The sequence below is a fragment of the Bos indicus genome, chromosome 19 (genome assembly GCF_029378745.1).
Source record: "Bos indicus isolate NIAB-ARS_2022 breed Sahiwal x Tharparkar chromosome 19, NIAB-ARS_B.indTharparkar_mat_pri_1.0, whole genome shotgun sequence".
Classification (NCBI taxonomy): domain Eukaryota; kingdom Metazoa; phylum Chordata; class Mammalia; order Artiodactyla; family Bovidae; genus Bos; species Bos indicus.
The window spans coordinates 12156307-12182917 of NC_091778.1; the positions used below are offsets into that span (position 1 = coordinate 12156307).

General features: G+C 39.1%; 1 protein-coding gene and 1 long non-coding RNA gene across 2 annotated transcripts in view; one reads left to right on the forward strand and one right to left on the reverse strand.

The window, feature by feature from the left end:
• Nucleotides 1-335: 335 nt before the first annotated feature.
• Nucleotides 336-10999, reverse strand: RNFT1 (ring finger protein, transmembrane 1). Its single transcript, XM_070772592.1, has 9 exons — nt 10806-10999; nt 9128-9579; nt 8854-8930; nt 7640-7740; nt 5978-6131; nt 5094-5252; nt 4372-4437; nt 2020-2121; nt 336-1215 (listed from the first exon to the last, which is right to left on the reverse strand). Exons 2-9 carry the CDS (start codon nt 9528-9530, stop codon nt 1081-1083), a joined length of 1197 nt encoding a protein of 398 aa, XP_070628693.1. The 5' UTR covers nt 9531-9579; nt 10806-10999; the 3' UTR covers nt 336-1080.
• A 234-nt stretch (nt 11000-11233) lies between these two features.
• Nucleotides 11234-26611, forward strand: part of LOC139177503 (uncharacterized) — a 47965-nt gene continuing 32587 nt past the window's right edge. Inside the window, exons 1-2 of the long non-coding RNA XR_011561914.1 lie at nt 11234-11477; nt 12792-12842. This is a non-coding gene — a long non-coding RNA (uncharacterized lncRNA). The remainder of the gene's footprint in view (nt 11478-12791; nt 12843-26611) is intronic.

Consider the following 26611-nt stretch of genomic DNA (forward strand, 5'->3'; position numbering starts at 1 on the left):
AACAAATACCTGTAGGCAAACAAACCACTCTCCAAAGTTTTGTTGGTCTTTGTACAAGCTTTAATCTCCCAAGTAATGATGATTCAAGCATGAGGTTCCAACACTCTTTTAGAGAAGCTAGTTATAAGGGGAGTTCTTTTTTAACAAATTTTTTTTGGCCCAGGTGGCATGCAGGACCTTAGTTCCCCAACCAGGGCTTGAACCCACACCACCTGGATTGGAAGCATAGAGTCTTAACCACTGGACCATCAGGCAAGACCTGGGGAATTCTTTTCTAAGAGTCTGAGTTGGTCTTGTTTGTCACACTATTCAAATCATCATTGAAACCAGCTGTATGTAATCCATGTGAATTATTTTAATAGTTAATTCAAGAAAGTCCATGGCACTATACAAAAAGCAAAATCATGAACATTAAAGCTGAGGGCAGGATTGTATGTATTATATCCACAAAGAAAAGCAATTTGTCTTTTATTCTCAATGACTGCTAATCATACTACAGAGAATAACAGTACTAAAATATTTCATCCTCAGTAAATTAGTCTTCCTTAGAAAATTCTGATTGTACAGGTAAAATATAACATTTATAGCTTTCATTTAAAAATACAAATTTTAGGAAAAAATTGAAGATTTTTAGAATGGGAATTATAAAAGTCAATGCTAAATAAAATTCTACTTTCAGGTAATGTGTATCTTAAAATATTATGAAAAATACTCTTTATTCTGAAAACAGTGTCTGGAAAGAATACCTGAATTCCTCTAAAACCAGTAGCTGTATTACCCAATTGTCATTTGGTAACATTAACAAGAAAACACATTTACAATTTAACACTGCCATCATAAGTCAAATAAGGATAGAATAAATGTTTCATATGCATTAGGCTGAACATTACATATATAATATAGGATCTTTCATTTAATATTTTGATAAACTGGACTACACACTTAACTATAATACTCTAAAACCATTTGGGAACATTTTCCTTACCTTCCAGCCCTGAAAATCCATTCTAATGTCTTTACCAGTAGTCACTGTAACCAAATAAAATTAGTGTTTTGTGGCCTTAATATTAAGTTGAAAACTTAATATATTTGAAGGTGTGATGAAGTGGCTCCATCTTTCCATTTGTTTATATGGTCCGAAATCACAGTTCTGCACAACGGACATGTTTTTTCTCTGTTAAACCATAAGGTAATGCACTCTTCACAAAATATATGCTGTAAGGGAATTACGAACTTTTTATAGTTGGTAACATTTTAACTTTAAATTCATCACACTGCAGAAAAACAGTTCATTTTACAAGCAAGACAACAAAGTATAACATTCAAGAACACAGAGTGTTAGTGGCAGAGACAAGTATTCTGACTCGTCCTATCCGCCTAACCACCTTTAATAAAATACAAGTTATGTTTAGGTGATGACTTTAAGATCAAGGATAATGACTAAAAGGGGCTTCCCTGGTAAAGAATCTGCCTGCCAACGCAGGAGATGAGGGCTCAATCCCTGGTTGGGAAGATCCTCTGGAGAAGGAAATAGCAGCCCACACCTGTCTTGCCTGGGAAATCCCACAGGCAGAGGAGCCTGGCTGGCTATAGTCCACGGGGTTGCAAAAGACTCAGACACAACTTTGCAACCAGATGACAACAACATAATGACTAACAGCTTAATACAATCTTCGAGAGTTACAGGAATAACAGGAAATGGCCTTATACAATCCAGTAACATGCTGGTATTCTTAAAGACTAGTATTCTGTTATTAAAAATAGTGTGTTTTCCAGTCACTTTGGTATCCTGTTTGCGATCCCTTCATACACGCTTCTACATAAAAACTATTAGAACATAAGGGACAAAACTTAGCTAACCTACCAAACCCCCAATCACAAATAAGAAATTCACAGTATGTGCCCTGAATGCTAGTTTCTGCTAAACAATATACATATTTTTTCCTGAAAATTAACATAATTGTGACTTTTCCAAGTCCAGAGAAGTGCTGTATTAAGGTTGCTTAAAAATAGAGTTACCTGACAGATGAGAAGAATTGGCTTTTGAAATTCAGCTTGACATATTGAACAAATATCATCCACATCTGAACACTGTCTCTTGCTGGCAGGGACTCCGTAACTCTATTATATAAAGATAAGGTTCTGTTCCTTAAATACATAGGTGATAACTGTATTTCTCAAATCTCCAAGGAACTAGGCATTTGAAAACTTTACCAAAGGATATAAACATTTCAAACCTGATCTATGTATACAGAATCATGTCTGCATCAAGGTGAACTCATTACATTATACATAAACAGAATCTTGGAAGATTGTTAGATTCGTTGGATTCCCAAATAATGATAGTGCTTGAAATTCATATGCAATGTGAAATATAAGAATTATGCAATCTATATTCATGTACTATGTGACCCAGTATTGCCAAATTGAGCCCACTTACTACCTATGACACTGGTTTAAAGTCAATGCTGAGCTTGTTTGGCTGAATGTAACTCATGTAGAGACTGCTTTAGATTTCTGTGCTCCACATTGGAGATTGATTCAATAGGTCCAGATATACCAATAAGGTAACCCAGAAATCTAATTTTTGAAAGCTTTCCACATAAGTTCAATATGAAGAAGGTTTGGGGGGGGACCACTAAACAGTGTCCTGCCACTAAATCTAAAAATAATTTTAATTATCATCTTTATCACAAAACCCAGCATTTAGTACTAGCAAAGAATGATAAAATTTTACAAAAGAACTGTAATTGCAAAACGTCACTTGAGTAGCGCTCTACTGTCAAAACTCAACACACATCTTTGAATTTCCTTTTCTGAAGTCCTAAAAAAAGTTTCTGATCTTGTTAAGATCTTATAACTTCCTTACAAATTCAGTAGAATTTAGTCATTAACGGGGTATGACAAAATGTTATAAATGAGATCATCTTTCTGTAGAAATGATGTGGAAAAGGGAGCTCAGGAAAAGAACACCCAAGTTTCAGTCATAGTCATCAGACCAAGTGTGACATGACTTAGCAACCGAGGCTATGATCTAAACTTACTTTCAAAAGTTAACAAAATCAAAGGATATAAATAGAAAATTAAAAATTTTTGAGATCAGTGATGTTAAAGATTCTAGACATAAGATACTGATGGATGATCTTGATGCCAATTTCCCTTCAGTAAATGCCATTTAGAAGAGTGCACTGCACATGGATATGCTGACAAGCTTTTAAAACAGCACTCTTGTCTGGTACAATGCAGACTCCCTTCAGGTGAAAATACCCTGATGATGATTGCCATTTCCAGGGGCAACATTAAGGAACATGAGAATCTCAAGAATGAAATAGAGTGTTGATGACTGTGATAGTCTCTTAATGCTTCCTGGAGAAAATACCAAAGGCATTTCAAGCTCTATTAGATTAATTGCTACAGCAGAAGCCTAGTACAATGTACTCAATAGCTAAATTCAAAAGCTAAAGTCTGGGTTTTATTGGTATCTTTTTAAGGAAAGAAGTCTGAATAGGATGCAGTGAAACTTGTTACTATGTTACTATCTTAGGGAAAGGGTCCTGGCCAGTTAGTTTAGTCCACTTCATTGGTAAAATCCTGTTGTTTTTTTCAAACATATATTATTAGATTGGCATTCTTGTAAGTCAGTCTCTTGAGTCCTGACCACTTAACTGTTGAAGTACCTAATGGACTCTATAACTGAGAATCAAACTCTGAAATCTGGTGATCACACTTATATACTGAGAACCTCTGAGGCTAATAAATAGCAAATGAGCCATTATCATTTGAGCTGTGACAGACACCCTTTCTCTGCAGTTTGTTACATCAGTAGAATCACTGATGTATAGTAAAGTTATAACTGACAATGGAATCTCAATTTTAAAGTTTATTGATACCGTCAAGAACTTATTTGTGCATACGGAATTCAGTATTGGGGAAATTTTTCCAGTAAGAAAATTCCAAGGGACATGATTTTTGGTAGTAAGCTTTCTTCATGTACACAATAAATTATAAACACTTTCACAGAAGCTGAATAGGAGTTAATGAAAACACACAAAGCCACTAACTGTGGATTAAAAGAGAAACAAAAGTTCATATGATTTTTGGGAAATGTTTATAAAAGGTTAAAAATAGGCGATCTGAAAGGGCAGGAGACACATTCAAATACACAATTACTTCATCAACCATTAGGTGTTGTCAATGCACAAATTAACAAACGGGTCACAGAAATAAAACCTTTATCATCATAACCTCAAGTGCCAAAGTACTAGAAGTATTTCTAAACAAGCATGTAAGTCTGCATTTGTAAAACTACCGAACTAAAACAATTTTATAATGAAGAAAGGTAAAAAGTTTCCTATGATAAAAAATACTTACTGGTCGTGTAACAAATATTCGCAAAACCCGTCTGAAAGTTCTCAGGTGTCCAAAAAAGTCCAGAAGCTGAAAGGGAAAATAAATCCTAATTCATTAATTCAAAGAGCCATCTCTGTTAAACTTAGAGATCAATGCTAATATCAAATACTGCTATTAACAATGCTCATTGCATACCACAACTAATCATTTCATTCTAAATATACTTAAAATCCAATTATGGGATATTTTACTCAGCTTATCAATTTCAGCCAATTCGTAACCAAAATGAAGTACATCTGAATGCCTAGAGTTACAATCTGGTCAAGACAAATATATACTTAACTAAATCAAAGGCAAGGCAATTTTACCTGGTTCACATGTCCTTAACATATTTAAAATTTCATAAAGTGACTAAGTTGAGGGGACAGGACAAGATACTCCACTAGTTTGAGAATTATGTACCTGATAGATGCTACTGATGGGGGTGGGTATGTTCTCTTCTACTCATTCTCTCCCTTAGATACTGCATGCTACTCCCCCAATAAAATCTGAGAACCACTGGATTAAGATAAAGATACCTATTTCCTTTTCTCCATTTCTAAGTAAAGAATCTGCCATTTATTTCAAACTAGTGATATGAAGATAAACTATAAAACAGTTAAAGACAAAATCAGTTACAGGTAAAATCTGTAAACATTATTACATGAATCATTATGAATGACAAAATTTATTATGTTACCTACTTTTAGTATGAGGTAGAGTAAAGCCAGCAATATCCCAAGACTCCATCTAGTTACATTACCAAACTCCCCATAGCTTATAAGGTAACGAAACCAAACTGGTATGGGAACAAAAGTTCGGTAATACTGACATAATTCTTCTAAAAGCATATACCAGTAACCCTAAAAAGGAAGAAAAAAGAAAACAGAGCCAACGAAGCTACTTATATACACAGCACAAATACTCCATATTGGACTGAGAGCATCATGAATATACGGCACAATAACACAACTATAAAATTAGTATTCATAATGATTATGAGTAACCTCCTCAACTTGGTTCTCAGATGTTACAGTCACTGGTTTGTTTTCAAAAAATTTCTAGAGTGACAGTGAAAATGTTTTATGTACAATAAAATATCTTGCTGACTACAAAAATTTAAAGTTTTAACTGAATATGAAAAAACACCAAATAACTGCATATAGTCAGTTATCAATTATCAATTAATAATGCCCTGGAGGAAAACAGAAGTATAAATGTAAATATTTTCCCATATATGATGTGGGGACTGACTTTTAGATTATTCCAAAGCAAGTACTGTATAATTGATTTTATTGGAACATATTTTGTTTCAATAGGTCTGAGATAATATAATAATTAGGTTATTGAGCAAACTGGAAAATTATAAAAAGAATCATTTAAGACTAAATGGATGAGATGGTTGGATGGCATCACCGACTCAATGGACTTGGGTTTAGGTAGACTCCGGGAGTTGGTGATGGACAGGGAGGCCTGGTGTGCTGCGGTTCATGGGGTCGCAAAGTCAGACATGACTGAGCGACTGAACTGAACTGAAGCACTGATATGGTTTGCTAACATCTTTCCAATAAAACATAGTAGATCTTACCTTGGATTTAAAAGGCATGATCAAAGAAGGCACCAATAAAATAAGGCATTTTAAGCCCATGAAGAGGAATTTCAGAATGAAGTCTGTAATTCCAACAACCCAAAGAACTTCCCAGAAGCTTGAATAGTCCAAAGTAGGATTTAAAAAAATTAAGCTACCAAGAGAAGAAAAACACAAAACTTACTAAAAGCAACATAAAAAGATAAAAACATCAAAACTTACTAAAAGCAACATAAAAAGATAAAAGTGCTGACAGGGGTTCTAAATTTGCTACCAAATAATGTGTACAAAATATGAGTTTGACAAGTGCTAGAGTTTATGTAAAAAGATTATTTTGGTTATTTTAAACAGACTTTTTAAATGTTTTCATTTCAAATCTTTCCTCAAAGAAAACGAAGAGTCTTCCTAACTTGTCATGATGGATATCCTCTAGCCTGTAATCTAAAAAATTCACAAATGATAGATATATGTCATTCTCTCCTTAACCAACTCCAGTCAGGATTCTCATCCCTCCTTTCCAGTGAACTGCTTCTGTCAAGATCATCAACTCCCTCCCTCTTGCTAAATTTGAAGCTCACTTTTTCCATCTTCCCTCCTTGAAATATTTTCTGCGTGGACTTCTGACACCACTCTCTTCAAGTTGCTCTCATATGGTCTAGTTGTTCTTAATGATTGCTTCTTAAGTCTACTTCGCTGCTACTCCTCTGGCTAATCGTGGGCATTGTCCAGTCCTAGGCCTTCTTCTCGGTCTATACTTTCTTTCCCAGGTTCGTCTTGTCAAGTTCCATGTTTTTAAAATATCCACCATGTGCTGATAACACGAAAATTTACAGCTCTAACCTCCACTCTGAGCTTATGACAAATAACTATAATCATTTTAACAGTTCTACATGGCCTCTCAAACTTAACATGTTCAAAACAAAATTACTGATTTTCCTTCAAAACCACTTCCTTCCCCAGTCTTTCCTAGCCTAGTAAATGGCACCACCATCCAGCCAGTTGCTTAAGACTAAAAAACCCAGGCATCACCCTTGATTCTTCCCCTCACCCACCCACCCAATCCAATCTGAGTGGTATCAGCTACACCTACAAACTATATCCCAGATTTGTCCACATCTCTCCAATACCACTGAAACCCAGATTTCTAGTTATCTGATTAAAGCTGAAAATTCAGAACACTTCCATCTGACTTGGAAACTGATCAACTACTGTTCTTTAGCAAGTTTTCTTCTAGAAACAAATATCAAGTGTTCTCATCACATATACACACAAGAAGGTAACTAAGGGAGGTGATGGATATGTTAACTTGATTGTGGTAATCACTTCACAATGTATACATATATCAAAACATGTTCTATATTTTAAATATATACAATTTTTGTCAAAAAAAAGGTCACCAACAACAATCTAATGGTATTTAGTAACTATTGATTATATAAGTAAAAATTTTAGTATCAAAAGTTATTTATTGAGCACTTGCTATGAGGCAAGGCACTGGGTATAAAACATGAATAAATCACTTTAAGCTCACTAACCTGGAACTAGACAAATACGTAAAAACTGAACTCCAATAGTAAGTATGTACAAGTAAAACTTTACAAAGTGCTATGGAATATATGATTATATAAAAATATGTGATTGTGCACTTGGGCCTCTAATTACCTGTAATAAAGTGACTGAGAATGAAAGGTGTAATATAAAAGAACAGAAGATCCTGCTAAGAATACCAGTAACCAAGCACACTGAATCTTTGAGCACCTTTCCTGAAAAATAAATAATTTTATAATTCATTACTTTGAATTATGCCAGAATTTTAAATATCATTTAACTATTTTACTTTAATGACTAATTTATTAACTTAAAATGTTTTAATAGATTAATTTATCTTAATAAAAATATAGATTATTTGTTAAATTGTACATATCATTCTATTTTATATAGCTTTAATGAACAAAACAACACAAATTTAAACAGATTTTTAAAATACAAGCTTCCTCATTGTGTAACAACATTACCTATGTTTCAAAGCCAAATCTTCTACAAACTGACATAAAGAACCCACCTAAATGAAAACTTTACTTCTGTAGCTCCCTATATTTGCCTTCCTAACAAAACAGGCGTGCAGAAAATGCATTAAGTTATCAGGGTTTATAATTTTAAAAATTCTCCTACAATTCAGTAAGAATTTGTTTTTAATCTGTTTTATAATTAAGTTTTAATTACTAGTTTAATTAAAAGTTTTACTAGTTTTAAACCCTAAATTAAACTTTTATGGTTTGATAGGGTGTAACTACAAATTTTCAGGTCAAAATATATGATTCTTTACACAGATATAACCCTTTAAAAGTTGCTTGAGGATGAAATTTTATAAACTAATCCCGTTTTTGCAATAATTTACAAGAATAGGACTGTGACTATAATTAAGAAAAAACTTCTTGGGTTTAGTTTTCTTTAAATAAGAGAAACCTAAATAATTCAATACCCATTTGTTCAATGTACACTTTTAAGTATTTTAAATCTTCGAGTACAATGGCTGAAGTTTTAAATAATGGTCATATTACTGAGTATAGTCAAATTAACTTAAAACATGAAGGCACTTGACAAATCAGACCATATGGTGATCTGTCTAGGTTTTAATCCTTCTGTCTAGCTTTTATCAGGAACCCAACATACAAAGAAAATACGGTGAAACAATTCAGTATTAGGACAAATCATTTATGCCAGGTCATTTAGATAACAACATTTAATATGGATGTTACATTATACCTATTTAAATTTATCAAATAAACTATCTTAATTCCTATTTCTCTCAAAATGAGCATATAATTCTACAGGGAAAAACATTTAATGATTTTTTAGTTGCTGGTTGTACTTACTCTTAGAAAAACCTGATTTACAATGCTTTTGTTTGCATATATAAAAGTTGTAAGCAGCCCAATTCCAAGAGAAATTCCTGTTAGAAAATAAGGTCCAGTTAATTGAAATTTTAAAAAAAAGAGCTAACATAATGACATGATTTTAAAGGAAGCATACACAATTTTAAAAGCTAACAGAAAATAAGAAACTGAAATGCATGAAGTAGGTTACCAATAGACAGAGAATTAGCTGAATATAGCAATGAAACAACTCAGTGCTTTTATCATACCCTACCTGTTGTATGCTGCATAACAAGTTTGACACCCAGAATCAAAATATATGGAAGACTCTTCTGCAACCACTTGAAGAGATACCGGAATTCTGAGAAGGAGCTGCTACCATGATCTCCATACTCCATGTCGCTATCATCAGGTTGCCTGGCTTCATTGTGGGTGTGACTCCGTAAGCGACTATGGGTACATCCGTGGGTACAGCTGTGGACACCTGACCTTGTATTTCTGGAGCTTGGATTTTCAGCACATTCTTTAGGTAGGGAGCTTATCGGGATATGAACATCTCCAGAATAAAGACAGGAAGCTTCTCCTGTCAGTCTTGCTTGGACACACTGGGAGGCTGAGGCATCCTCACTGCCTGCAGCTCCTGAAGGGCTGTGCAGTTGACTACAGTTGGCTTGCATGGCCCTTGAATACTTGTTCTGTGATTTCTTTGCTTCACGGCTCTGTCTCCTAAAAATCAAAGAGCAGAAACTATTCTAAGTGAACGGTTAAGTACAGGCAATATGTGGCTCACTAGGAATTGGTTATTCGCTAAAGGAGAGGCTGGTAATCACAGCAGATGAGTTATTTTCAGGTTATCTAGCACTCCTCACTAGACGACTCCTTCTTCCCCACTGACGCGAAGGCGCTGCTACCCTGTGCAAACTATCTTTCAGGGAACATCTGCCACGGAAAAAGTTGCCCTTCAGATGCCTCCAGTTCTCTGACAGAAGGAACTGGCAAAATACTCAAAGTATGGGTGCCCAGCAGATGTTGACAGTACTAATAGTACTCATTCATACTAGAACACCCAGTGCATTTACTCGGCTCAACTAGAAGAGTGAATCTGTTTTTTTAATGCCTACAAAGGCTAAGAAGAAAACATCAAATCTTAACTCCGTATTAAGCAACATCATGCGTAACTGATACTAATAATAAACATATCATTTAGGTGACCTACAAATTTCCTTTTATGCTGAAACAGCTTTCCCGAAGCTAATAAGTTTCCAATAATAATTAACACCAAGAAATATTATCCTTCCCTGCCACCCTCAAAAATATCTTTTAAGACTTTGGGAGTCACCGTGTAATTGCTAAACGACTATTCTGAATAAGGATAATTACGTAGTCTGCACATTAAAAATGCGACTCTGGAGGGGTGGGAAATCCGGCAAGAAAACATCGGCATCCAAAGATCCCTAAATGACGAATGTGGGTGGCCATCAGAATTCAGTTGAAAAGCAGAGCTTTTCTGCCGTTTCCGTAGGAGGAAGCTGGGGTTAACGTCAGGGCAAGTTTTATGTCATTCTATTTCATTTCTAGGTCTGAAAAACAATTTTTTTTCAGTGACTGTTGGGCGGTTTGGTTTTTAGTGCTCTTCACCAAAGGCTTTCACCGATGCTCCAACGCCACGACTGCCATTTACTTCCTCCAATCTCTGGATACACCGACGCCGGATGGGTCAGTTTCAGCGTCTTTTTCCATAAATAAAACCCGAGAACCTTCCCACTTTCCTTCAAGCATGAAGCAAGAAAGGGGACAGAAAGGGAAGAAAAGTAAAATGCAAACGGCTCTTCCGGAATCTCCAGGATAGACTTTTCCACCCACGTTCGAGCTTCGAGTGCCTCTGTTATTCTCCCCAGAGCCCATTTCGCCGCGGCCCCTCGCCTCCTTCGCCCGCTTCCCCCAGGCCTGACCTCTCATGACGATGAGCGGACCGAGGCCCAGGCAGCGACGGCAGGAACAGCGAGAAACGCCGTCTCGAGGCCTTCGGTCAGAGCCATCACCTTCAGACCCCGTCGCCGGCAACTCTGGCCCAGCTCGGCGACGGCGCGCGCGCTCCCGGACGTCCTCACGTGCGCGCGCCCCGCCCCCGCGCGACGCGCCGAGGGCCGGGCTGCGACGGCGGGGCGGGGCGGAGGCCGCCGGTGGGTGTGGGCTGTGAAGAGAGGCGTGCGGCGGAGGATCGGCCGCGGGCGTCGGCGTTAAACAATCAGCGTACGTGCGTCTGTTTGGGGCCTGCAGAACCTGCCCTCGAGGGAGGAGCCTGCAGTTGGGGGCGGACCTAGTCCCGCCCCGGCTCTCCCGGCCTCTGGAGGCTGCCCTGCCCTTTGGTCGCTTGGCTCGCGTCCGGCGACGCGTGAGGGGGAAGAGCCACGTTGGCGAGGGTCGGCGCGCCCCTGAGAGGGCGGGACGGGGCGGGAGCGTTCTGGTGTCGGCCACCTCAGCTGACCCACTTGTGAAGTTGTAACTCAACTGGGTTTTTGTTACATTCCTAAAGTTGCTCTGTGAGAACGAGGCCCTGGCGAAACCTGAGGAGATCAGGAGCAGAGACAAGTAGGGGATGGTTTGGGAGAGAACGGGGTGGTGTAAGTATCAATAGAAATTAAGAGTTTAAAAACCCAGTGGGGTGTAGAGAACGCTGTACTATCTTCGCGGTAATTGTTAACCTAACACTGTTCTAAAATAAAAGATTTATTAAGGAAAACTTTAAACAAAAGAAACACAAAAATCCTTGCCTCTTGTTCCCGAGCCAAAATATATCATAAATGATATTTAATTGTATTCTATGAATCTGCCCCATTCGCGACAACTACCAATAGTACTTTGAACCTTAAGTTTTTTATCTTAATTTTCTAGAAGTTGACGTCAAGTAAATCTTGGTGGTCTTTCTATAGGTCTTGAAATTAAATATTCCATGCCGCTGGTGAGCTGTTCAGTCTTTCCTCACTAGAGGATAAATTTCATACATATGCGCACATGTCATGAATTGAAAATCTAGTGGGAAAAGTGATACTTTTTTTTTTTTTTAATTTGGTCTCGATTTAAATGGGGACTTCCCTGGTGGCTCAGACGGTAAAGGATCTGTCTACAATGTGGGAGACCCGGGTTCGATCCGGGTCGGGAAGATCCCCTGGAGAAGGAAATGACAACCCACTCCAGTACTCTTGCCTGGAGAAATCCATGGATGGATGAGCCTGATGGGCTACAGTCCATGGGGCCGCAAAGAGTCGGACACGACTGAGCGACTTCACTTTCACTTTTCTGCTTTAAAACCATTTAAAACTATTCACAACATGGCTCAGAGGATAAAGAATCTGCCTGCAGTGGAAGAGACCCAGGTTGGATTCCTGGGTAGGGAAGATTCCCTGGAAAAGGGAATGGCCACCCACTCCAGAATTCTTGCCTGGGAAATCCCATGGACAGAGGAGCCTGGTGGGCTGCAGTCCATGGGGTGGCAGAGAGTCTGACACGACTGAACCACTAACACACACAGCTTACACAACAGCTTTGCCCAAGTTAGTTTGATGGCGTGTGTGCACCTTATTTCCTCGTGTATCAGAGTACAATTGAACTCACTATTTAACCTGAATTAACCACTTTGAGGATATTCTTAAATCAGATTATTTTTATTACCAAACCATTTCTTTTGGTTAAAAAGGCATTCCCCCTCCTTCCCACAACAGGTGTTAGATCTACTTCCCATTGTCAATTAAGATATTGCTAGATATTTTTGTTTGTTTTGGTTTTTGTTTTCTGTTTGTTTTTTGATATATGGCTCCATGAACTTCACAAAGTCTTCATGACAAATTAGGTTCCTTTGTCAGAAAGTCTTAATCTGTTTGGGTTGCAGTAAGAATATGGCCTGGATGGCTTATAAACAACAAATTTACTTCTCACAGCTCAAGAGGCTGGGAAGTTCAAGATTAAGGTGTGAGCAGATTTGATGTCTGGTGAGTTCCTGCTTCCTGGATTATAGACAGTTTTGTCTCTGGCTGTGTCCTCACATGGTGGGAAGGTGGTAGAGCTTTGGAAACTCTTTTATGAGGGCACTAATCACCTTCATGAGAGCCCTTTCTTAATGCTCTAATTATCTACTGCCACCTCTTTATACTTTGCCAACAAAGGTCCGTCTAGTCAAGGCTATGGTTTTTCCTGTGGTCATGTATGGATGTTAGAGTTGGACTGTGAAGAAAGCTGAGTGCCGAAGAATTGATGCTTTTAAACTGTGGTGTTGGAGAAGACTCTTGAGAGTCCCTTGGACTGCAAGGAGATCCAACCAGTCCATTCTAAAGGAGATCAGTCCTGGGTGTTCTTTGGAAGGAATGATGCTAAAGCTGAAACTCCAGTACTTGGGCCACCTCATGTGAAGAGTTGACTCATTGGAAAAGACTCTGATGCTGGGAGGGATTGGGGGCAGGAGGAGAAGGGGCCGACAGGGGATGAAATGGCTGGATGGCATCACTGACTCAATGGACGTGAGTTTGAGTGAACTCTGGAAGTTGGTGATGAACAGGGAGGCCTGGGGTGCTGCAATTCATGGGGTCTCGAAGATTCGGACACGACTGAGCGACTGAACTGAATTGAACTGAGCCTCTTTATACTATCACACTGTCGATGAGGTTTCAACATAGGAATTTTGTGGGGGACACAAGAATTAGGTATGTAGCAAAGGCTGAAGCCAAGCTCTGGGTTATAATGAATTTTTAAGGAAACTTATTTATGTAGTATATTATATCATTCCTACTACACCATGGATATTTTTATTTTAAACTTTAACATTTATGAGAATTTAGGAAACAGAAAAAATAGACTCACATAATCCAGCTACCACCACAATGAGGCATCAGTATGTTTTAGTACACTGATAATTTTAGTACATTTGCAAATTTAGTACATTTATATACCTTAATATAATGTTTAAATTCTCATTTTAACATATTTATAATTTATTGAAGGTATGCTAGTTCATATTGAAAGTTTTGGTATACTTGAAACCGCATTCCACTCGACTGAAAAGTAACATTTGAAGAAGAGTACTGAGTTAATGACAAGATTTGACAGTGACAGACTTATCTGATAAATTTTCTTTCCACTGTCATCTAGAATGTTGGAAATGGATGTTTTAATTGATAAACTCAAAAACATTTGTTGAGTACTTACTGTCAAAAATTATAGTAGATTGTTGGAGATCTAGACATTAAAAAAGACATAATCCCCATCCCACAGTGAAATATGTGGTTAGACAGGTCTTCAAGCAAGTAATTATAGTATATTGGAATAAACACTATAATTGAAGGTTGTGTGAGGTGCAGTGGATGCAAGAAGTGGGAGCGTTTAACTTTGCCAGGCAAGAAATGCCTTATTAAATCTGTGATATTTAAGATGAACATTGGACTTTCCTGGCAATCCAGTGGTTAAGACTCTGCACTTCCATTGCAGGGGCCATGGGTTCATCCCCTGGTCAGGGAACTAAGATCCCATATGCTGCATTGTGTGGCCAAAGACAAAAAAGTTGCATATTGAAGATTAAGTTGAAGTTTACCAGGATGTAAGTAGTAATAAGACATTGCAGATGAAAGCAGTATGTGTAATGTCATGGTATTGTAATTGCACAGAAATTGAGGGACTTAGTTTTTTTGTTTCTGAAAGAGTAGGGTGCATATGAGGGAAGAGTAAGAGTAAATAGGGGCTAGAAAATGAAAGATTTTGTGGGTCTCATTTAGGAATTTATTTTAGTTTATTCACATGGCGAAAGAGAAGCTATTAAGTTTCAAGCAGCAGAATTATGTGGCCAGATTTGTATTTTTCCAGAAAATTCTCATGCTAGTAACTTACAGCAATGCAAGCTCAATTGGGAGACTGTTACAAGTAGTAGAGTAGGACATGAGAAGGTCTTGAACTTCTCAGTGAAGTGGGATTCTAGAGGAAGAATGCGTATGGAGAGAGGAGATAGAGTCAATCGGATTAAGGGTGGTAGATAGTTACACTTCTCTTCTCGAGCTAGTTTTCCATACCTGCTGCTGCTGCTGCTGCTAAGTCGCTTCAGTCGTGTCTGACTCTGTGCAACCCCATAGACGGCAGCCCACCAGGCTCCCCTGTCCCTGGGATGCTCCAGGCAAGAACACTGGAGTGGGTTGCCATTTCCTTCTCCAATGCATGAAAGTGAAAGTGAAGTCGCTCAGCAGTGTTTATTCACATGGCGAAAGAGAAGCTATTAAGTTTCAAGCAGCAGAATTATGTGGCCAGATTTGTATTTTTCCAGAAAATTCTCATGCTAGTAACTTACAGCAATGCAAGCTCAATTGGGAGACTGTTACAAGTAGTAGAGTAGGACATGAGAAGGTCTTGAACTTCTCAGTGAAGTGGGATTCTAGAGGAAGAATGCGTATGGAGAGAGGAGATAGAGTCAATCGGATTAAGGGTGGTAGATAGTTACACTTCTCTTCTCGAGCTAGTTTTCCATACCTGCTGCTGCTGCTGCTGCTAAGTCGCTTCAGTCGTGTCTGACTCTGTGCAACCCCATAGACGGCAGCCCACCAGGCTCCCCTGTCCCTGGGATGCTCCAGGCAAGAACACTGGAGTGGGTTGCCATTTCCTTCTCCAATGCATGAAAGTGAAAGTGAAGTCGCTCAGCAGTGTCCGACTCTTCGTGACTCCATGGAATGCAGCCCACCAGGCTCCTCCATCCATGGGATTTTCCAGGCAAGAGTACTGGAGTGGGGTGCCATTGTCTTCTCCGGTTTCCATTCCTACCAGCACCCATATCCTTGGGTAGGCTTTTTCCAGGCTAACTCATGCAACTTACTCTGGCTTCTGAGATACTGGGACGAAAGCAATTATAATTTAGCAGAGGCTTGCAAAACATTTGCATGTTGGGACTTGCCCTCTTATTGCTGGCAACTCTTCTATCACCATGTACTCAAATTAGGGCTAGCCTCCTAGAAGATGAAGGGCTACTTGAAGAGAGTCCACAGGTGTCTTAACCATCTTGGCCTCCTCAGTTGTGGCCCCAGACACATGTGTGAGACCATCCTAGACCATCTAACTCCAACTAAGATGATTCAGACCAGAATAATTAGCCAATCAACCCACAGAATCACAGGAAATAATAAATATTTTGCTTTAAGCCTCCAGATTCAGAGCAGTTTCTTTCATAATAAGAGCTAACTGATACCCTAAGTGACCAAGTAGATGTGAAGTGGGAAAGAAGTGTACGATGAATCCCCAGTTTGTTCCTTGGGTGGATGGATAAATCAGTTGGAACGCTATAAATATGAGAACAAGTATAAATATTAGAATGAGTCATAGATCATAGGAAATGCATTTTTTATAAAAGGCCCAAGTTTGGAGGGATAACAATACCTTCAGCTTTGGAGGTACTCAATCTTAGGAGCCCATGGGACATACAGGTGAAGATATCCAGTTGGCAGTTGAATATAAAGATCTGGAGATAGAAAATTTGGAGTAAAAGCTGTAGCTATGAATAACATTACTTATTCTCATTTATTAGTTTTTAGAACTCTTTTCCTTGGTATTTTAGACAGTGTTGTCTACAAATAGAGACAACCTCTTCCTTTTCAGTCTGTGTGTCTTTCTTTATCATTTTTGCTGTAACTTTCATCACATGTTGAATAGGAAGGGTTCATGAATATTCATTGCAATATTCATTGGAAGAACTGATGCTGAAGCTGAAACCCTGGTACTTTGGCCACCTGATACAAAGAACTGACTCATTGGAAAAGACCCTGATCTAGGGAAAGATTGAAAACAGGAGGAGAAGGGGATGACAGAGGATGAGATGGTTGGATGGCATCATTGACTCTATGGACATGAGTTTGAATAAACTCTCAGAGTTGGCGATGGACAGGGAGGCCTGGCGTGCTGCAGTCCACGGGGTCACAAAGGACTGGACACAACTGAGTGACTGAACTGAATTGACGAAGAGTTAGAGTAGACATCCTTGCCTTGTTCTTTATTTTAGAGGGAAGGCATTCAGTCTTTCACTATTATGTTAGCTGTCAGTTCAGTTTAGTCGCTCAGTCATGTCCGACTCTTTGCGACCCCATAAATTGCAGCACTCCAGGCCTCCCTGTCCATCACCAACTCCCGGAGTTCACTCAAACTCATGTCCATTGAGTCAGTGATGCCATCCAGCCATCTCATCCTCTGTTGTCCCCTTCTCCTCCTGCCCCCAATCCCTCCCAGAGTCTTTTCCAATGAGTCAGTTCTTCACATGAGGTGGCCAAAGTACTGGAATTTCAGCTTTAGCATCACTCTTTCCAAAGAACACCCAGGACTGATCTTTAGAATGGACTGGTTGGATCTCCTTGCAGTCCAAGGGACTCTCAAGAGTCTTCTCCAACACCACAGTTCAAAAGCATCAATTCTTCAGCACTCAGCTTTCTTCACAGTCCAACTCTCACATCCATACATGACTACTGGAAAAACCATAGCCTTGACTAAACAGGCCTTTGTTGGCAAAGTAATGTCTCTGCTTTTGAATATGCTATCTAGGCTGGTTGTAACTTTGCTTCCAAGGAGTAAGCGTCTTTTAATTTCATGGCTGCAATCACCATCTGCAGTGATTTTGGAGCCCAAAAAAATAAAGTCTGACACTGTTTCCACTGTTTCCCCATTCTTTTGTACATATTAATACCATTTTTCAGGTTTGATGAGTTCCCTTATTTTCCTAGTTTAGTAAGAATTTTTATCCTGAATAGATACTGAATTTTGTCAAATGCTTTCCCACCTTTATTGAGAAATCATCTGGTTTTTCTTCTTTAGTCTGTTAATATGGTAGATTATGTCAACTAATTTTTTTCTTTTTGGCTCTGTCACGTGGCTTGCAAGATCTTAGTTCCCTGACTAGGGCTTAAACCCGGCCATGGCAAAGAAAAGGTCAAGTTCTAACTACTGGACCACCAGGACCACCAACTGATTTTTAAATGTTGAACCAGACCCTTCATTTCCAGGATAAACCCCACTAGGTTGAAGTGTGTTATTATTTTTTTTTACATGTTGCATTCCATTTGCTAATATTTTGTGGTGTGTTTTTGCATGTATGTTTATAGGAGATACTGCTTTTCTAACGTCTTTATCTGGCTTTGGTAATGAGGTCATGCTGTTTGATTTGGAGATGTCTCCTGTTCTATTCTCAGAAAAGATTGTATGGAATTAGTATTATTTCTTTGTCAATGATTTGGTAGAATTTGCCAGTGAAGTCAGCTAGCCTAAAATTTTCTTTATGGAATGATTTTTAAACTACAAATTTAATTTCTTTAATAGATATAGGATTGTTCATGTTATATATTTCTTTTTGAGTGAGCTTTGCTAGTTTGTACCTATGAATGAACTGGTGTAAAATTGTTTGTAATATTCCCTTATTATCTTTTAAATATTTGTAGTGTCTGTAATTATATTAGCTTGCATTCCTGAGTTTGGTAATGTGTCTGCTTTGTTTTTTTTTGGGGGGGAGCAGTATAGGTAGAAGTTTATAGATTTTATTGATAAATTAAACAAATTTATTTTGGTTTTATTTACTTTTCTCTGTTGTTTTCCTGTTTTAATGTTATTGATTTCTGCTCTTTATTATTTTCTTTCTTCTGTTTGGTTCAGATTTAATTTGCTCTCTTTTATCTGGATTATAAAGGCGAAAGTTTAGATCATTCGAGATCTTTATTTTTTTCCAATTTAAGCATATGATTTTATACATTTCCTTCTAAGCACTAGTTTGGCTGAATTGCATGAATTTTGATTTGTTTTATTTTTATTTTAACTCAGTTCAAAATATTCTAATTTCCCTTATGACTTCTTTGATCCCTATGGTTTCTTTAAAAGTGTGTTGTTTAATTTCCAAATATTTGTGACTTTTCCAGATATCTATTATTGGTCTCTAATTTAATTCTGCTGTAGTCAGAGAGCATGCCCTTCATGATTTCAATTCTTTGAAATTTGTATTATGACCTAGCATATCATATGTCTCGATGAATACTCCAGGTGCACTTGAAAAGAATTAGTATTTTGCTGTTCTTGGGTAGACTGTTCTGTAAATACCTTATTACGTCAAAGTTGGTTGATAGTGTTGTTTAGGTCTTCTCAATTTTTGGTGATTTTCTATTCTAACCATTGCTAAGAGAAATATTGAAGTCTCCAAGAATAATTAGGAATTTATAATAGCTGTGTGAATAAGAAATATATATTTGGTCTCTGCCCCCGCTTTCTAACACAAAGCTTCTAAAACCCTTGTAATTTCCTAAGCAGTGGAGGTGATAGGAGCATCTTACATAGAGGTCCTAAACCCCCTGGAATGTTCTGAGTGACAGGAGCTGCTTTTGTTCTAAGGAGTTGACCTTGGTGGGCTTCTGGAGAGCTTCAGGATGGGAGCTGGTCACCAGAAATACCAAGCCGTGACATAAAGCTTGGAATTTTCAAGCCTGCCCTCCATCTTCAGGAGAAGGGAGAGGGAATGGAGACTGAGGTAATGATTGATCCTACCTATATAATGAAGCTTCAATAAAAATCCCTAAACTATGGGGTTTACAGAGCTTCTAACTGGTAACACTTGCACGCCAGGGCATAGGTATATTCCAGCTTTATGGGGGCAGATGCTTCTACACATGGAACCCTGGTAGACTTTACACTGTGTAACTGTTGATCTATATCCTTTACAATACCTTTTATAAAAAACCAGTCACCATAAGTAAATATTTTCATGAGTTTTATGAGCCATTCTACAAATTATTAAGCCTGAGGGAATGGTTATGGAAAGCCCCGACTTTGTAGCCAAGGTATAAAAATGTGGATACCCTAGGGACCCATTACTTGTGAGTGCCATCTAAATTAAGGACAGTTTTGTGGGACGGAGCCCTTAAGTCTGTGGAGTCTGACCCTACCCAGAGTAGAACTGAATTAAAGTATAGGGCATCCACTTGCTATCCAGAGAGTTGAAAAATTAGTTGATTTGGTGAAAGAAAAAAAAAAAAAACTCACATGCTTTGTTTCAGAACTATTCTGTGGGTAGAGGAATAGTTTTCCTTTAGTTGGTATCAAAGAAATGGGATTTGCAAGAATGGCTCCTGTCTCAAGGAAACATAGGAAACATGTAGTTTGTGGGAAAAAGGGGTGAAAGGATGAGGATGGGGAACTTTTGACCCCTGAATGGCTACCTAGCCACCCATGGTATGAAACTTCAGCTGCACTGCAGTAAGTTACTAAAGGTAAAAATTACCAATGGAATTTAGCAGTGGTGGTAGATTCCAACTCCTGAAAAGTTGGCTTATTGGATCTGTAAGGAAATGAAAAATAATAAGAAGCATGCCAACTATATAATCCCTTGGTTATTGGTATCTGTAATAGCCAAAATGGAATGAAGTTCTGGGTCAGGCCTTGTTGCTGGACCTAACTCTGATTTTGGATGGTCTGAACTTTAGTCACTAGTCTTAAAGCTTCCCTCAAAGAGAAAAATTATGCTAGAGCAATAGAAATTAGCTGTAATATCTCTCGTTGCCAAGAAAGTAGTCAACACAGGGGTTTCAGAAACTCCTGAAACCAAGAGGTTTAATGTGAAGGAGCTGTCTCATTTTGTAGATCAGTATCATCAGCCTTCTGAAAAACCTTTACTAAAATGGATAGTGAAAATAGATAAATTAGGAGCAGTAGCTTTGGTTTTAAGTCTTACAGTGTAGAAGAGTTTGTTTGGGTTGATATAGGACTAGAAGCTCACTCTTGGCTCACAGATGGCTGTACATGATACAGACACACAGGACACTATTCTGGAACCAACAACCAGCATCACAGATGACAAAAGCCACCATAAACGGTGTTTATTCTGAGAAGGGGGACCACCTGGCTCCCCCTATAATCACCAAGTAGAACACCACAGATGAAGCCACTGATATGCTTTGTATGCAAGCCATGTGGGACTGGCTTTATATTAACTGGGTTATTCACCCACTGAATTGCCCATTACTCAGGTTATGGTAGGTGCTGTGATTAAGGGACCCCTGTCATATGGGCACCCCATATCACTTTTACTGCTGCAGAATTAAATAACAGTTTGAGAAGTCCTATCAGATTAGCCATTTCATCTTCCCAGGACAGGTCTTACTGAAACCTAAATCATTAGAGGAGTTAACAAGAAAATGGGGGAGAGACAGAGGGAGAATCAAAGGACTTGTCTTAGCAGAGTGAAAGTCTGTGTGTTGTTGAGAAATAGGACAAATGTGGTGGGCATTGATGATGCTGAAATAAGAGGGTTGATGCAGCACTATCAAAGCTGGGTGAACCAGTGAACCAAGGGGACTCACTGCTAGTCCCCCAACATTAAAAGGCCCTAAACAAGTCTGTTCTATTTATCTTCATTTCAGTTCAGTTCAGTCGCTCAGTCGTGTCCAACTCTTTGTGACCCCATAAATTGCAGCACACCAGGCGTCCCTGTCCATCACCAACTCCTGGAGTTCATGCAAACTCATTTCCATAGAGTCAGTGATGCCATCCAGCCATCTCATCCTCTGTCGTCCCCTTCTCCTCCTGCCCCCAATCCCTCCCAGCATCAGAGTGTTTTCCAGTGAGTCACCTCTTCGCATGAGGTGGCCAAAGTATTGGAGTTTCAGCTTTAGCATCACTCCTTCCAATGAACACCCAGGACTGATCTCCTTTAGAATGGACTGGTTGGATCTCCTTGCAGTCCAAGGGACTCTCAGGAGTCTTCTCCAACACCACAGTTCAAAAGCATCAATTCTTAGGCTCTCAGCTTTCTTCACAGTCCAACTCTCACATCCATACATGACCACTGGAAAAACCATAGCCTTGACTAGACGGACCTTTGTTGGCAAAGTAATATCTCTGCTTTTGAATATGCTATCTAGGTTGGTCATAACTTTCCTTCCAAGGAGTAAGCATCTTTTAATTTCATGGCTGCAATCACCATCTGCAGTGATTTTGGAACCCCCCCCCAAAATAAAGTCAGACACTTAGAAGGATGTAAAAAGCCAGAAGGCACAAATTACACTGAGAAACCTTAGCCAGAATTGCCTAGGGTGATAGATAGGTTAACCAAGGTAAAGATTTACCAAGGGGCCAAGGTCTTCTGGCCAGACCCCCAAAGCTATATGTACTTGTGTGGGTAAAGTGGTCAGGTCTAGAGAGATTTCTGAGACTTCCTTACAACAGAGCCCCCACGCACTGTGGTATGGAAACCCATTTATAAAATGCTAATTTGAACTTTAATCAAATTGAGAAATTATAGAAATAGAAGAGTTGATAAGATTATAAAATTAGAAGGTTTTGTGTAAAGAAATTGTGTCTCCTTTATCTGAATGTTTTATGGGAAAGACTATTATGTCTGACTGGGGAATGTGTCCCCTTGCTGTTGTTTTAAAACCAAAATCTGTTGATGAAGTCATGATACAGGCTACAGCTAGGAATGTCAGCATTGGTGGGGTTAAGGTGAAAGTTTGAAGAATAGTATGTTTGAATAGGCTTTATATGAAGTGGTTGGGTCTTTTACCTTGCTTATATTATGGTGATGAACATTTATTTGGGGAACATTTCACCTACTAAGTATTGTAAAACTGGAACAAATGTAAATCTGCCTTTGAAGCAATATTATTTGGTTAAATGGAAACCAATTAGATCGCCTGAGTTCAAACTACATAGAGTACGAACTGGAGTGCTGACATGGACAAATTCTCTGTTCAATAGCTGTGTATGAAGCATAGACTGGGCTTATTGCAAAAGCCTATGTGCACTTCCCAGCATTGAGTACTAGGACTTTAGTCTAGAGAATTGCTATCTGAGGGGCAATTACTGGCTTGCTATCAGGCATTAATAAAAACAGCCCATATGACTGAAGGATAGAAAATAATCTTGAAACCTGAACTAACTATGATGTTTCTGGATGGCATCAGAAAAGCACTCTGTCAGGGAAGGCAATAACCCAGATGAGTTCCATAATAACATGGAAATGGTTTATACAGCATCATGCTACCTGTGGAATGCAAGGATCATGTACTCATGAGCAGGGAACCTTTTTTCCCCTAGGACTAACTTTGAAACTATATGAAGAGCTGCCAGATTGTGTTATCACTTGAACAGTACCCTAATAAACAGCTCTCAACTGATTATCATATGTGAAACAGATTGCCAGTTCAGGCTCAATGCATGAGACAGGGTGCTCAGGGCTGGTGCACTGGGATGACCCTGAGGGATAGGATGGTAAGGGAGGTGGGAGGGGGGTTCAGGATGGGGAACACATGTATACCCATGGCTGATTGATGTCAATGTATGGCAAAAACCACTACAATATTATAAAGTAATTAACCTCCAATTAAAATAAATAAATTAATAAAAAAGACATATTACTAATTACAATGTGTAGGACTTATTTATATCAAGATTCAAACTGAGAAAAATGAGATAAAAATTTTGTGACATTTAAAACAACATTAAAACAAATTTGAACACTGGCTGGGGGAAAAAAAAAAAGAGCTGCTTGGTTTATAGATGGGAGGTGTAATATAAACAGATAACCAACCTGATTAAAGGCCACTACTCTGATCAAAGAGAGTAAAAACAAATCAGCAAGATGGGCTGAATTGCACGCTGTTTTCCTAGCAGTGGTGGGAATTGAAAAATGATAAAAGCCCCTATGTTTTAGTTGTTACCAACTTATGAATGATGGCCAATGAAGGGCAATGGAAACCTGATCTATTAAAGGGATGCCTGTATGGGGCACCTCTGTGGGAATCACTATAGACATTTGAGGGGCACATTGAACCCAGGTCTCCTACATTGCCGTTAGATTCTTTACCATCTGAGCCACCAGGGAAGCTGGTAGGATATGTCAGTACCTATCAGAAGAATCCCCTTCCTGGACATTTTGAATTTTTTTTGTGTGTGTGATACTCCAGGTCCTATGAAAATCATCTGAAGCATGTTGACTTCTCTTGTTTTTTTCAGCACCCAGTCATCCATTGGATTGAGACTGTAAGGTCTGTTTTATCCTTTCCTTCCCCCACCCCTCCACCATGGGTTGCAGTGTCAGGACAGTTCTGTCCTTCCTCTGTGCTACTCAGGGATTAATCTCAGCCTTGTGCTTTGCATCATATGGTTCAGTTCTCAGGGACTTTGCTACTTATACTACTCTGGAGTGTACCTCCAAAATGAGTCCTAGACATATGCTGGTTCATACACAGAAATAGAACCCTTTTTCGTGTTCTCTTCTCTCTTGGATACTCCTCAACTTCCTGCCCTGTGCTGTAGGTAGAATGATGGGGTTTTTTAAGGAACTGAAGTTGCCTGTGCCACAGCAGGAGTAAACCAGAGAGAACAAATGGGGATTTCCCTCCCACAGTTCTTTGAACCCCAGGGACCTGTTTTCTTAGTCCTCTGTCTACAAAGACAGGGTTTTTCTAGGAGTTTTAGTTGCCCAGCTGCCACTGTGACAGCTTCACTTGGGCACCCATCCTCAAGTAAAACACACACACATATGCATACACATACAAAAGGAGAAACTCCTGTATGGGCCCCTTCTCCAGTTTTGACTCTTTTCCTGAATATTGCTTGTGTTGATTTTTTTGTTCAAGTAGTTGCTTTTTTGTATTTTATCCAGAGTATGTAGTTATAATTAGCAGTTAGGACAAGCTTTATTGGACTATGCCTTCTTGGCTGGCACTAGAATCTCTAAATATGTATTTCTTAAATTAGGCATTTAATGTCTGTCTCTTCTATTACATGCAGTGTCAGCAGGGACTGTTTTGGCTTTGTGTATTACTGTATCCCCATGCCTAATATAGTTCTTAAGTGAAAGAAAGTGAAGTCGCTCAGTCATGTCCGACTCTTTGCGACCCCATGGACACCAGACTCCTCCGTCCATGGGATTTCCTAGGCAAGAGTACTGGAGTGGGTTGCCATTTCCTTCTCTTGGCATATGCTAAATAGCAAATAGATATTTATTTAATAAGTGAGTGAATGGACCATTTTCAGACCAAATTTTATTTGATGTTTTTTGCAGCATTCTACACTAAGGATTGTTCTCACCTGGATTCTTTCTTGCCTAGGCTTCCATATTACTGTGTTCTACTGGTTTCCCCTCTTCTCTAGTATTTTTTTATAGGCAAGTTGCTACATCTTTATGATTCTTACAGGTTCAGAAAATGCTTGTAAAAGGGGGACACCTACATAGTCAGCCAACAGAGGCATAGGTACAACCTTAGTAATAAATGCTCAATCATCATTTCACCATCCTAGAACACAGAAGGTATCTGTTAATTATGTGGTGACATACCTTTGCTCAACAGATTCTCCAACTTGGGGATCTGGCAAAGGGACTGAGAACTTCCAGGGAATTTGACTTTGAGGGCAATGGGATTTCATTACAGAACTTGCACAGGACTGGGGGAACAGACTCTTAGAGGGCACAAACAAAACTTTATATGCACAGGACCCAGGAGAAAGGAGCAGTGATCCCACAAGAGACTGAGCCAGACTTGCCTGAGTGTTCAGGAGTCTCAGGTGGACACGTGGGTCGATAGTGGCCTGCCGCAGGGTTAGAGACGCTGAATACAACAATCCTGGGAGCCACAGGGTGTGCTGGCATAAGTCTTTTTGAAGGAGGTTGCTGTTACCACCATTACCCCTACCACAGTTTGGCCTCAGGCCAAACTACAGAGAGGGAACACAGCCCCACCCATCAAGAGAAAATTGGATTAAAGATTTACTGAGCTTGGCCCTGCCCATCAGAGCAAGACAGATTCCCTCACAGCCAGTCCCTCCCATCAGGAAGCTTCCACAAGCCTCTTATTATCCATCAGAGGGCAGACAGAATGAAAACTACAATCACAAAAAACTAACCAAACTGGTCACATGGATCACAGCCTTGCCTAACTCAGTAAAACTATAAGCCAGGCCGTGTAGGGCCACCCAATGGACCATGGTGCAGAGTTCTGACAAAACATAGTCCATTGGAGAAGGAAATGAAAAACAACTTCAGAATTCTTCCAGTCCTGTGGCCACTGCTGAGTTTTCCAAATTTGCTGGCATATTAACAGCATCATCTTTAGGATTTAAAATAGCTCAGCTGGAATTCTATCACCTCCACTAGCTTTGTTCATGGTGATGCATCCTAAGGCCCACTTGACTTCGCGTTCCAGAAGTTCTTATCAATATGCTTGCCTTGAGAACCCCATGAACAGTATGAAAAGGCAAAAATAATGACACTGAAGATGAAGTCCCCAGGTCAGTAGGTGCCCAATATGCTACTGGAGAAATAACTCCAGAAAGCATTAAGAGGCAGAGCCAAAGCAAAAACAATGCCCAGTTGTGGATGTGACTGGTGATGGAAGTAAAGGCTGATGCTGTAAAGAACAATATTGCATAGGAACTTGGATTTTAGGTCCATGACTCAAGGTAAATTGGAAGTGGTCAAACAGGAGATGGCAAGAGTGAACATTGACATTTTAGGAACTAAAATGGACCAGAATGGGTGAATTTAATTCAGATGACAATTATATCTATGACTGTGGACAAGAATCCTTTAGAAGAAATGGAGTAGCCCTCATAGTCAACAAAAGAGTCTGAAATGCAGTACTTGGGTGCATCTAAAAAATGATAGAATGATCTCTGTTCGTTTCCAACACAAACGATTCAGTATCACAGTAATATAAGTCTATGCCCCAGCCACTAATGCTGAAGAAACTGAAGTTGAATGGTTCTATAGAGA

What these genes read in the sequence shown, in the direction of transcription:
- RNFT1 (XM_070772592.1), bottom strand. Translation starts at nt 9,530, where the DNA reads ATGCAAGCCAACTGTAGTCAACTGCACAGCCCTTCAGGAGCTGCAGGC. An exon ending in TAAATCAGGTTTTTCTAAGA is followed by an intron (nt 7,741 to 8,853) that starts GTAAGTACAACC and finishes TTTATTTTTCAG; the next exon opens with GAAAGGTGCTCAAAGATTCA. An exon ending in TACTCTACCTCATACTAAAA is followed by an intron (nt 4,438 to 5,093) that starts GTAGGTAACATA and finishes TTTCCCTTTCAG; the next exon opens with CTTCTGGACTTTTTTGGACA.